General features: G+C 42.9%; 3 protein-coding genes across 3 annotated transcripts; 1 reads left to right on the top strand and 2 right to left on the bottom strand.

The window, feature by feature from the left end:
* Nucleotides 1–6,862: 6,862 nt before the first annotated feature.
* On the bottom strand, nucleotides 6,863–7,704 carry LOC126563360 (ubiquitin-related modifier 1 homolog). Its single transcript, XM_050219996.1, has 4 exons — nucleotides 7,611–7,704; nucleotides 7,319–7,386; nucleotides 7,067–7,197; nucleotides 6,863–6,979 (listed from the first exon to the last, which is right to left on the bottom strand). Exons 1-4 carry the CDS (start codon nucleotides 7,670–7,672, stop codon nucleotides 6,911–6,913), a joined length of 330 nt encoding a protein of 109 aa, XP_050075953.1. The 5' UTR covers nucleotides 7,673–7,704; the 3' UTR covers nucleotides 6,863–6,910.
* A 1,130-nt stretch (nucleotides 7,705–8,834) lies between these two features.
* LOC126562975 (polyisoprenoid diphosphate/phosphate phosphohydrolase PLPP6) lies at nucleotides 8,835–9,614 on the top strand. Its single transcript, XM_050219583.1, has 2 exons — nucleotides 8,835–8,875; nucleotides 8,952–9,614. The coding sequence occupies exons 1-2, from the start codon at nucleotides 8,864–8,866 to the stop codon at nucleotides 9,600–9,602; spliced, it is 663 nt and encodes a 220-aa protein (XP_050075540.1). The 5' UTR covers nucleotides 8,835–8,863; the 3' UTR covers nucleotides 9,603–9,614.
* An 83-nt stretch (nucleotides 9,615–9,697) lies between these two features.
* Nucleotides 9,698–11,195, bottom strand: LOC126562260 (acylglycerol kinase, mitochondrial). The gene is made up of 3 exons (XM_050218718.1): nucleotides 11,070–11,195; nucleotides 10,865–11,000; nucleotides 9,698–10,801 (listed from the first exon to the last, which is right to left on the bottom strand). The coding sequence occupies exons 1-3, from the start codon at nucleotides 11,177–11,179 to the stop codon at nucleotides 9,707–9,709; spliced, it is 1,341 nt and encodes a 446-aa protein (XP_050074675.1). The 5' UTR covers nucleotides 11,180–11,195; the 3' UTR covers nucleotides 9,698–9,706.
* Between the last annotated feature and the right edge of the window lie 1,244 nt (nucleotides 11,196–12,439).

Below are 12,439 nucleotides of genomic sequence, written 5' to 3'. Positions count from 1 at the left end.
AACACCATTAGATGCTATCGAACAAGGGTAGAATTTCAAAAGCTGTTTAAACGAACTGAACTACGCTATCCCACTGTGAGCATCTTGCATGCAAGCGTTAATACGTTGTTTGCAATACTTGCAACAAAGAAAAAGCCAAAAACTTCCGTTTGAGCAACGAACTGTTATGGAAGCTTCGGACATAATTGCGTTTTTTAGAACAATTTAGTTAAGATTTTTTTTATTTCGTTAAAGTTTAACTATCATGAGCTTTCTTCTCTTCTTTTTTGGCTCTACAACCTCAAGAGTGTTTGGCCTGTTATCACTGACATTCTTTTACTACGTTTTACCCGTTGCTGGGCAGTCAATGTTGCGCCTTATCAAACTTCCAATGGTTTTCATTTGCAACATAAAACATAAAGCATACAATACAAAAACTTTCAAGGCAATACTTTCACTAGTTTTTTACATTTTCTTCAAGATAATGTAATTAATTTAACAGTTATTGATATCAAACATGTGGTAAACCGCAAGGTACTAGGCGCCTCCATCATCCCAAATGATGGTGAATTATATATAAACTTGATGCAAAAATTTCCTTCAGCTGAAAAGAACAGAAAACTAATCACACGCAAACAACGTAAAGAATAAAATTAACTTCAAGTTTTTAATTCCAGCATACTAAAGATTGGGTAACAGCAAGGTCCTAGGCGCCTACATCGTTAGAAAGATCGTTATTTATAAACTGGATACAAATAAAAACTAACTTCATTGTTAATGAATGAAAATCATTAATGATAAAAAAATAAAAATAACAAAAATCGTGTTAGAAATAGTAATTAAAAATTCAAGAAAAACAACTAATGCGCGTTAGTAATACGACCTGGAAGTTTTTCAAGAATAAAACAAACTTTCTATATTTAAATACAGTAACTAGTTAATCTGGAACTATTGAAATGATGCATATAAAATTTCTTATACTGTAACCTTCCTTGAAATTATATTTGAATACTGTTTAACTATTTTAATAATCCACCTTCAAACGAAAACAACAACAAACGAAAATAACCCATTTGTCAGCAAAACACCGATTCCAAGTAAGCTCGGAAAAACAAACCCAGCAGCACCCCGACTGTCGTCTGTTAGTCTGGCTGATCTGATCCGACGGATTTACCGTCACCATCACAAACCTACCAACACCCACTGACCAACCGCCATCATTCGCTCTTCATTTGCAAAACAACTGTTCGCGTGACATCGAACACACACTCACACAGACGCTCACTATCTTCTTACGATCGTCAAACGACGATCACGACGGAACGTACGATGGAGTACGAGATCATTGACCAACTGGTCGGTGATGACGTCCAAACGAACCTGGGCCGGCGCTTGGGACACTTTAACCGAAACGCCAAGATCACCTCCACCATCCCGCCTAACCCATCCCAATCGGTCAGTCAGACAAAACGGACCGTATATCAAGCTGGGTGACAGTTGCTGCGACTTGCTTTCTCTCCCAGGACAATCGCTGGCCAAAGTCGCACACACGTCAACGTTCCCGAACGATCTTGGCCGGTCTTGGCCGGTGTACAATCTTCCGTAATTGTGTCTTTTTTGTGTACACGATGTTCAACAAACGTCACCATTTAAAAATATCACCATCTGGTAACCCATCGCTTGGTTGTACTTTTTTTTCTCTCTAGGAAAGCAACTCCAATCGGTTTTATTTTCTACCCCGCTGGTTTGTCAATCGCAAACCGATCGTTCGTACTAGCCAATGCAAAATGGTTGCGGTCAGTTTCACTGTCAAAACACACCGTGCTTGAAAAAACAGTATCAAGTTCGCACAGCGCGGACCCGTGTGCACGTTACGGTCACGATCTAAATGGAATCGTAAAAAAAAATACCCACAAGAAAGCTAGACGCGAAATTGAAAACGTTAGTAAAAATCGAGAGAAAAAAGTCAACAGGAAAAAAAGGTACAACGATAAAAAAAAATCAAAACTACAAAACATGCAACGTTTCGCGACCAATGGGGGAAACGTTAGCCGAAAACCGACAAGAAAAACAAGTAACTTTAAACGATTGATGATGATCGTAGAGGGATTTTCCCTGCCCAAGCGGTGGAAACCGAGACGAGCACCATCTGAAGATTTAAGCAACCGATCGGTTACACTGAAGATGATGAGTTTGAAACATATTTTTCCGGCCACTTCCTTTGTGGGACGCGAAAATCATTACAGTTCGAAACAACATGCAGAAGCTGATGCTTTCTGCTCTTTGCAGCTATGGGGTGGGTGGTTTGGAGTGGTGGAGAGGAAAACATTAAGGAAATGGAGTGGACACAGGCGTTTGTCGTGAGGGCACTGTTAGCCACCCACAAACTTGTCACACGGGTGGGCCATAAATCACTACAAGTAAATTGAGGAAACATACTGTTTGCCCTTTGTACAGTGACGTAAGGGCATGATGCGTCGTGAATTTTTCGTTTTACGTTTTAGCCTATTGTACTGAACAATTTACAATTTACCTTTTGTAAAAACGTTCACAAAAGGTTGCGATCATCCGTACATCCGTTTTTGCTGTTAAAAGACAAAAAAAGGCGCTGGAGACGGCAAAGTAGCGGCGACAAAGAGAAATTATTATTCTTCTTTCGACGGCGATGCATTCAGGAAAACGGTCATTTTTTCGTTCTTTCAATCAGTTTTCGAAATTAACATCAAAAGAGAAGCAATTAATAATAGAGCTGTTCCTATCGTAACAACCTGCCAGGCATGCTGTCCGTAAAATGTCTCCTTAATATATGGCTCCTTACAAGAGATGAGGTCCTTTATTGAAAGTTGATGCGATTTGTTTTACGATCATGTTAAGTTTTGTTCAAGGTAGTCGCAGGATGGTCGAACCACCATTGTTACTATCTAAACTACATCCACAATTTCGTATACTTCATGACAGGAATAAAAAAAATGTTTTTCACACAAAACTTATCAAAATACTTTTATATTATTTTATTTAATTAAATTAATAACACTGAATCATTTTTTTTTCGAACAAACTTGTAATTGTATGAGTTTTATCTGTAACTTATATTCAAGCAGCTGGGCCATTAGATCCAAATTGAGAAAAGACTAGCTTATCTTATCTTTTCAAATATTTCTTTTACTTAAAAAAAAAGTTGTTCATTGCTGTATAGCACTATAGTGTTTATTTAAACTTACTATTTTTCTTATTTTAACAATTCGACCAGTCCTTCAAAAAAGAATAAAAACAATATTGCTCATTAAGTAGATTTTGGGTCATAAATAATTTTAAAAAATATATAAAAAATTCTAAACAAAACGTGAAATAAAAAAACACCAAAACAATTGCATTAATAACACACGAACTCTCAATGCAACTCATCTACATCCATCGGTGTCCCATTTCGCGAACCGGCCGCCCCGTCCTTCGGCGATCATCATTTTCCACCGAAAAGGAAACAAACAATCGCTTCACACGGTTTGGCAGCTCAAGGGCACTGGCACTAATAGATGGCAATATTCACACGCCCGCGTCCGCAATTTGTGTTGATGCGTTCCCCATTCACGCTCCAGGGGCAAAAGCTAGAGAGAGGGAGAGGGGAACCACGTCCACGTGGTTGCTTCCCACTGCGGTCAATTTGCATACAGGCAGCAACCTTGGCAAGTTGGCTGGCGTTATACGCCTCTCCGTAAACGGTTGTCCTACTTAGGGGGTGGCGTGAGCGTTACACCACACAGCACTCATCCGTTCATCCGTCATCTCTGATCATGGTCAGTGTACTACATTCACCCAGCAGCACCGAGAGTCTTCCCGAGTCCGACCCGTTCTGACCTGTCAATAGTGTCGTCGGTAGGCGTTTGGTGTTCCGACTTCCGGGGTGACACGCGTACAATGTGCCGATGTTGCATGTTCACACACAAAAGTGAGGAAGAAAAAATGCAGGAAGGAATGGGTTGGCGTGTGCCATCGTTGTACTAATGCGGCAGCAAAGAATGTGTAGTACCAGTGTGCCTTACAACACAACCATGCGAAACATCCCAAGAATGCCCACCTAAATAAGCCAACTTTTGTCTTTGATCGACGCTAGGAAGGTTCATCAACGGATTGCACATTACATTGTGTCGTGCATTCCCTGACACGATGTATATTTAAAGGATTAAGATAAATGTTGTTTACTGTGCAAATTATGTCACATGATGATATATTTATCAACATGTTCAGTTGATCGTGAGCGATCAAGATACAAAAACGGGAAAATCAAATCTGGAAGACAAATTCAAACCAACGAACTTTCTTTTTCTGCTGTTGACGAAAAATCGCATCTTTCTCTCTCTCTCACACACTCTCTCGTGCGTTGCATTTTAAACCCGCTTCAACCACCACTTGCGGATGGATGTATGGATGGATGCAAATGGGAAAACCCACTCCCCCTGACAAGCGGTTTTCGGCAAGCACATACACCCCAAAATTCAAATCAATGCCAAAACAGCGGTACTCCACTGGGGCTACCTATTTTTAGCTAGCCGAGTCTACACACAGTCGAATTTATCGTAGCTGCAATAAATCGTACCTCGCCCGACTCAGACATCCAATGCGTTTTGATGTCTTCGGAGGTTTTTGGCTTGTGCAGCAGCAGCTTCCTCTGGGTGAAATCGAGCGTAAGTCCCCTTGCGCTAGCGCGGAAGGCAAGGCACCACCTCATTGGCCCGACTGCGGTAGTAGAAAGGTGATTTGAAACGTTTCTAAAAATACACCACCGCCATTACTCGATGGTACCAAAATCCTTACCCATCCGCATCTTGGCACCATCTTCACAGCAGCTTTACTACAATCTCGTAAATGTTTATCTTAAGACGCGCATCTTAACGCATCGTACAAGAAAAAAAAAACTTCACCAAATCGGGCGGGATGTAATTTCATTGAACTTGAAAAAAAAGGTAAAACCACGGTGAAAGGGCATCCATCGGGACGGTATGTTTCACTGCCAGACGTGCATCGATCGCGATCGATTGGCGTGTGTTCCGCTTCGGACGCAAGGGTCAACTCATGTCTGATCAAAGCCAGGTAACGCGAATGTCTGGCGGTGAGAAAGATCACGATCGATAGCAAACACCGGTTGCCGGAAGAGACGGTTCGATTGTTCCGGGAGTGGTTACTGAAATACTAAGGAAGGTATAAAAGGTTTTTAATAGCTGAAAAGCAATTAAAATGAAGATGTTATTCAACTTGCACGTTTCCCTTAACGCCTGAAACGTGGGAAAAATAGATCATCCCGTATAAAACCATAAACGTCCGTGCAATCACACCCAATTAGAACCGAGACAGCTGACAGGAAATCATCGTTTTTCTTTCCTTTTTTCTTGGCCCGTTTTTCGATTCTAATTTTTGCGAATAATAAATTTAACGCTCGTCAAAGCATCCAACTACGGTACTACGTTAGCTGGCAGATCGAGTTGAGCATTTGCCCACTATAAACTATTTTGCCTGTTGGCCTGCCTGCTGGGCTAGCTACCCACACGTTTCACACTACCCCAAAAACAACCGAAATTCGTGTATCTTTTGTTTGGCAAATAAATCGTGCCCCAAACTGTATGCTCCCACCCTACACGGAACAGCACCCTAGTGTTCACGTGTGTGTTGACAGGAGATCTTGAGCTTGTTTTTCCACTCCACACAATACACAATATCTATATTCTGCTCCAAAAAAAGAAGGTTGCTCTCCACCGTGCCGAGGAGGTTATTTTTAAAACTCTTTCCTTACATCCCCATTCTAGCACCTAATTCACTTCCAATCGTTTACACCGGACACCAGACGAGCGATACACTTACACTGCCTATGATTGGGTGTGACGTTGTGCGTCGATCGCCTAAATTACCAGACAACACAACAAGGACATTACTGGTTTGCTTTTTTTCCTGAAACAATTTAACGCTAATAACCTTCCAACATCCGCGTACAGAAGATAAACGAGCTACAACGAGGGCGCACGAGGAAAGCTATGGAAAACAGATGCAGAATTCTTAGAACCGTGCAGAACCTACGCAGGAAAACCACACGATGAATTATCCAAAAACCCGTCTCTCGTCTCACCAGCGTTGCGGGGAGTTTAAAAAGGAAATCACACAAACAAGGATGAAGTAATCAACTTATATTGGGTATATTTTGTTTCAATCAACTTTTTTTGCCATTTGGCCTAACACTCACGCTCGCTCACGTGCTCTTCTCTGCCCCTAACAGTTTCAGTGCGATTATCGTAAACAAAATAAAACTGAGGTATAGAAACAAGCTTCCCTTTTGGTTGGTGGGAAAACTGCCGACCGACAACCGATTACGAATCGGTACAGAAGCAACAGAAGTACGTGGTAGTGAGTCTGCTTAGCATTACCGAACAAAGTAGAATAAAAAAAAAATAGACGTATCAAATGGGTTAATTTTGTTTTTCTTCCCTGTCCTTCCCCATTTTCCCCACTTTACCTCCTTTTATCATTACATCATTTAATGAATTAGCTCTCTACGCGTACTACAACTCTCGAAGCTTCTCGCCGCGTTTTTTTTTTTTTTGCAATCAGAAAACAAACTGGCAAGCCTGTTTTCTATTATCAGCAACGGCGCGCTCATCGTCTGACGCAGGTTTGATTGTCGGCTCGGTGGTGGATTAATTGCTTTTTCTGTTTTGTTTAGGATAGGAAGGTAGGTAAAGAACCGAGAAGTAAAGCCAGTTCACTCTTAACACTAGAAAACCAATCTTAACAATCTCGCTCTAATCTGTGCATTTGGCGAGCGTGTAGTTGTAGTAATAATAGTATTAGCAGCAGCAGTAACATCTGTGCAGTATTAGTGGTAGTAGTAAGTAGTAGTAGTAGTAGAAAGTAGTTTTATCACAGGTTTCTTTCCCGACCATGGTGCTTATCCGCCATGAAGGGTGGAAATGAAGAGAATATGATCGCCCGGCTGAAGGATGTACTCGGTTTCACCCTGCGAGAAGGAAAAAGAAAAACACGAAACGGATGGAAACAGGTTCGTAGAACTTTAACGGCACAAGTTTCGATGTTCTTTGCTTACCATCAGATCCCAATCGGTATCGTTGATCATGACCAGAATGCCGGGTCGGACGGTGTGATCCTGGAGGAACAGATTCGCATCACCGGTCAGCAGATTGTCCCTCAGCCATCGGAGCATTTCCTCGAGCAATACTACGATCGGTCAAAGTAAAAGCAGCAAAAAGACGAAACATTATGCGTTAAAATTGCTAAAAAAATATACCTTCCAATAGCACCTCTTACGGATAGGGGCATTGAAGTGGAACACACTTACCTATTTTTGATCCATCCAACGGTACGATGTGTTCTTTCACACCACCGAAAAGTGTTTCCGCTCCACCACTAGGGTAGGATGTTGCCGTGTTCAGAAATGGAAAAAAAAACACATAAAAATGAAACAAACTCGGCCATGGTAATGGGTTGGCGGGGCGAAAAAGGTGAACAGAATATAAAAAACGGCAAGAAAAACACACGCGTAGGTATGGTTTTGGTTTTCAAAATACTACTGATACGTGCTGCTCGATGACGGCAGCAGTAACATTTCTTCTGTGACGCACATTACTCACCTGAACTCTACGGTAATGGTTGAGCCACCCGAAATCACCTCCTCGTCAATGGAATCGTCCATTATTCTGTTGCTGGCACCAATGGTGATGAAAGTACTCTACACTGGCCTAAACGTGTGACTACAACTGTTTGTTTTGCTTGCACACTTTACACTTCGTGCCACTCGAGATTTCGTACTGCTTCGCCGGCAAATCCGAGACCGAGAGTTCTCCGGCAAATTTCAACAAAATACCAAGCTGAAAGGTACTATCGTGCCGGATGCGTGTAGAAAACTGACTGCTATCCGTGCGAGCAAACTGTTGCTTATACAGTACTGCTGCGCGATCGCCGTCGTTTGTGTGAGGGAAAATTTTAACACCACCCTTGTAGAAGTGTTTGTGATCGTGTATCGATCGGGTAGAGTTTTCTGCCGATCTTGCGCGGTAAAGGAAATTTCTCGCTCGGCTACGATTTGAAGGATCTTGCGTGATCGTTCGGCACCTTTGATGTATGAGTAAGGGAAAAGTTAGCTTTTTTGCACAAAGAAATGATTAATTTCCCACAACGGATACTTACACCTTGGCAAAGGGAGAGAAAACAGAAGGAAAAAGAATTGTATCAGGTGAGAAATACAACTGAAAATAAACAATTTTGTACTAGTTTGCTGATGCAGCACCGCGTGGAAAAATACGTAAATACGCGGTTTGGCGATGACGTTTAGTAACCGGCACTGTTTGTAAACATTAACACATATGGCCGGAGTTTAATAGCTTTTTGTCACGTGTATTACATTTTCATCGCAAGAAATAATACGTGAAACTTTTATTTCTTTTATTTGTGAGTTCAATTAGCACGAAAATCGCTCAAATATTGTTTTTAAAAGCGATGAATCATAACTTTAAATATCACCTTTCAACCAATAGCCGTTTCTGAAGGGATGCGTGCTGTCATAACAAGTGCACCCGCTGTCAGCTGTGTTTATTTTTCGTTCCATTCGCCCAAAGAACCAATGAGCAAAAAGAAAGACGGAGAAAACGCAAAATTTGTGCAGCTGATAATGATAGGATAGGCGATAGAAGCAGCAGATAAAAGTGCATAATCTTCGCTCCGTCTCTCAGTCCCTCTTAGTCACAATCTTTGCACAGACAATCAGCCAGCTGCCCTAGTGCGTATAAGTACGTCCACAACTACGTCATCGCGTCACATCGTCATCAGCCAGCAGGGAGAACGATATTTATTTTTAAGAATTTCAATCGCAGAATCCCGTGCCAAGATGGGTGAAAGTGTAAGTTTTGAAAATTGATTTTCATTTATTTTTTGTGATATTTTACCATTTTCTTCTCCCTCAACCCCAACACCAGGTCGACTCTAAAACACGCCTCGAAGAGGGCCGAAATATACCGCCGGCGCTAAAAAAGATGCTCGAATGGGACGTCGTTATGACAAAACAGATCGTCAGCTTTATGCTGAACTTTGTGCCATTGAGGTCACTGCGAACGCACTGCAAGGTGCTGGAGTATTCGTGCCATGGTATCGCCTGGCTGGCGGGATGGTTGGCATTCTGCTGGATGATCGATAAACCGGAATGGTATCAGATGCAGGTGAACCTGTTTATCGGGCTGCTGACGGATATTGTAATGGTGGCGGTCATAAAGGCAGCAACACGTCGCCGCCGGCCAGCTATAAACGATGATCCGCTTTGCTTCGGTCCGGATAAGTTTAGCTTTCCTTCGGGACATGTTTCCCGTGGTGTGTTTATTACGACGTTCCTGATCGTACTGGATCCGGTGATGATTGTGCTGTGGCCCCCACTGCTAGCGTGGACTGTAGCGTTGTGCATTTCTCGTCTAATTCTCTATCGTCACCATATTCTGGATGTAATCGGTGGCATTGTGCTTGGACTTTTTAATGCGTTGCTGATTTCGGTCCTTTGGTTCGATCAGGAGGGCAGTGTTTGGCTGATCAACTGGATCACGGACGAACGTGTGGCTGGAGCGGAATATGCTGTGTAAATGCTGCTATCAAAAATGTACAATCTATTTATGAATAAACGACAAGCTTGCTGTCACTAAAAAAACTCGTAATTCGCTTCGTTCCGTTCGGTTGTTTATTGCTTCTAGAAGGTAAATATTTCTACAGCCTTCGGCACCAACGTTATCCGTACGGGACGCACCTCGTAAGCCTCATTGTCGATGGAGTAGTACAGTTCTGGGTCGCTTTCTTCTACCTTTAACCGTTCCGGCAAAAGTTCCACCGTTCGCACGCTGATGCTATCCTTGGCAGGATACTCGAAGAATTTCCTACTCTTCACACGTCCCCAGCTTTCGCCAATGAAATTGAAGCTTGAATCAGCCTGCTCCCCAACGAGCACTTCCAGCTTGGTGGAACCTTCACCCTTTTCGTTCTCCTTTTCTTCAACCGCTACGTTGCCAGTTTTGATCACAAGTTCCGAAGGATCCACCTCCAGCTCGTGCCGCACGGAGCATCTGTCATTAATAATTTTAGTATAATCCGTCTTCGGAACCGTTTTCGAGCGTGGCACAAACACCGACCACCATCGGCGTGGCTGCTGTTCCTGCCTTTTAGCAGCTGCCCATTGATCGTCCATATCCTTGTAGCAATTGCTGCATCCACTGCACGGTTCCGTGTAGGCGATCTTTGCCTTACAGTTCCATGTGTGTGCTCCATCGAAAGCATTGAACAGGAAAGCAGTATAATCTCGCAGCGAAGCCGTATACCAGTACTTATCCCTCAGTGCGAGAATGTCCCGGAATGCACCCCACTGCAGTGCACCGACGGCGTACACCGGTTTCTCGGGTGGAGTTTCATCCGCCACACTTGGCAGCACCTCAATACGCATAACATCGGTCTTTTCCTTCTTGCCAGCAATAACCGCATAAGCCGCATTTGCCATCGTGCGAACTTTTTCCAGATCAGAATTATTAGCCCCTTCCGCCCAGAAGAGTTTCATCGCGAGCGTATTGGTACGACCGAGCGGTAACACTCCTATCGGACATTGGGCACCATCTTGGCGACGTTTCATGCCGGACACGGCCTCGGAAAGAGTTCCATCACCACCGCCAACAATCAGTGCATCGGGAAGGTTTGCCAGCTCCTCAACGTACCGGCGAGCGTGTCCTTCGGAATCGGTTTTTACAACATCCACCTCAAATCCAGCAAGATGAAGAATCGGTTCGCAGTACTCGTGAAACTGAAAGAATGCAAATAAATTACAATTGAGAGCCATTTTAATCTATACTATCAGGATACTTACATCTTCTTCAGAAGATTTTCGATTTGCGGCCGGATTGAGAAGCACCAACACTTTCGGTGGTCGTTGGTTTAAGCCTATCTTAACATCTCCGTACCGTGACGCTTCCGTGCAATAGTATCGCATTAGCTGTTTGATTCTGCAATAGAATCATAAAGCGGTACATCCTGTAAACTGAAGCTTGATGCAAGAAGTCCCTAAAACTTACTCATATTTCTCGTTCGAATACGACACGCCGTATGCGAGCGCGCTTGCGAAGACGGTCGATTTCTTCCAGTTGTTCCTGACGGCTTTAGCGAAACGTATGACGAATGCCATGTTTTGAGTCGTTTTTATTGAATTATACAGATGTAAATTGAGGGCTTTTTACCGGTAAAACATGTTATTTAACAAAGTGGTGTACCATCATGGTTATTTTAACTGTAGCACGAGCATCGGAGTAAAGTGACAGTTGGTTGTGTAAGATGTAAACAAAACCGCTGAGTCCCTTCGGAAACGCATCGCCTTCAAGATGATGTCTATTATCGATATAAAAACTGCTTTTTCTTGTATAGCAATTCAAAATAGAAATGAAAAACATGGAAATAAAGAAAAAAATCGATTTAATTGCATTTTCAATGTTTATTACTAATAGCAAACACTTTAGAAACGGTCTTTTCAACATTGCTGAATATTCAGTACTGAACGCCATCTTATATACCCATCACTCTTCAGCAACAAAACTGGTTGTTGTCAAACAGCAGGAGCAGCAAAGTGCATAGATATTCTGAAAAGTTCATAAAATGTTTGCTGTTAATTGTTCGGTGTGTTATAATTCGCGGACATTCGCCTGCGTTTTTGTTGTCGATCAAGCGGAATTGAAATGTTAGTTTAATCGTGCGCCGTGACCAAAGCATCGCTCCGTGACGGGAAAACTCGGACATCTTGGCTGCAGCATACGGTGGGGTGGCATTACATCGGCCATCATCGTCATTGTTGGTTGTTCCCCACACCACATACACACACTCGCTGGAAGCTAATTCCGCTGCATCCGGGGGCAATTGATCGTTCTCGTTCTGTGGTTCGCGATTGTAGATCGAAACTGTTTGCTCAAACGAAACCCCCGGTCTTCTGTTTCTGTGAAGATTTCACGATGTCGATCGATCGCTAAAAGTTGTTTTGGAGGAATTGTAGCCTTCTTGTGATTCTAGAATGTGTTGTGAAGGAAACCGTGCTTTGGTGTGGTGAAAATGTAATCGAAGACGGCTTACAGTGGTGCTGGCAAAATCTCGGTATTAATCGTTCCATGTAACACAACGCGCTTACTCCAAAGTGATCATTTCCGTTGCCTTTTACGTCTGTTCGTGAAATTTGTTCTTCCCCCCTTTCCCAAAAGGGTACGCTATCAAGTTTTGGTTAGTGTTGTTGCGTTGTGTAAGATAATTCCGCATTTATCACACGTTATCGAGTGTGTTTCGGTTCGACACACGCCCCGGTCTTCTGCATCGTTTCCGCCCGGCGTATACCCAACCGTGGCCGTCGACTGGGCTTATCAAGCTAGCAAGTGTCTCCATACGCTTCATCGCCCAAGCCCCAGAG

The sequence above is a fragment of the Anopheles maculipalpis genome, chromosome 3RL (genome assembly GCF_943734695.1).
Source record: "Anopheles maculipalpis chromosome 3RL, idAnoMacuDA_375_x, whole genome shotgun sequence".
Taxonomy (NCBI): Eukaryota; Metazoa; Arthropoda; class Insecta; order Diptera; family Culicidae; genus Anopheles; species Anopheles maculipalpis.
The sequence above is the reverse complement of the archived record's forward strand: the minus strand, read 5'-3'. Positions and strand labels throughout refer to the sequence as shown.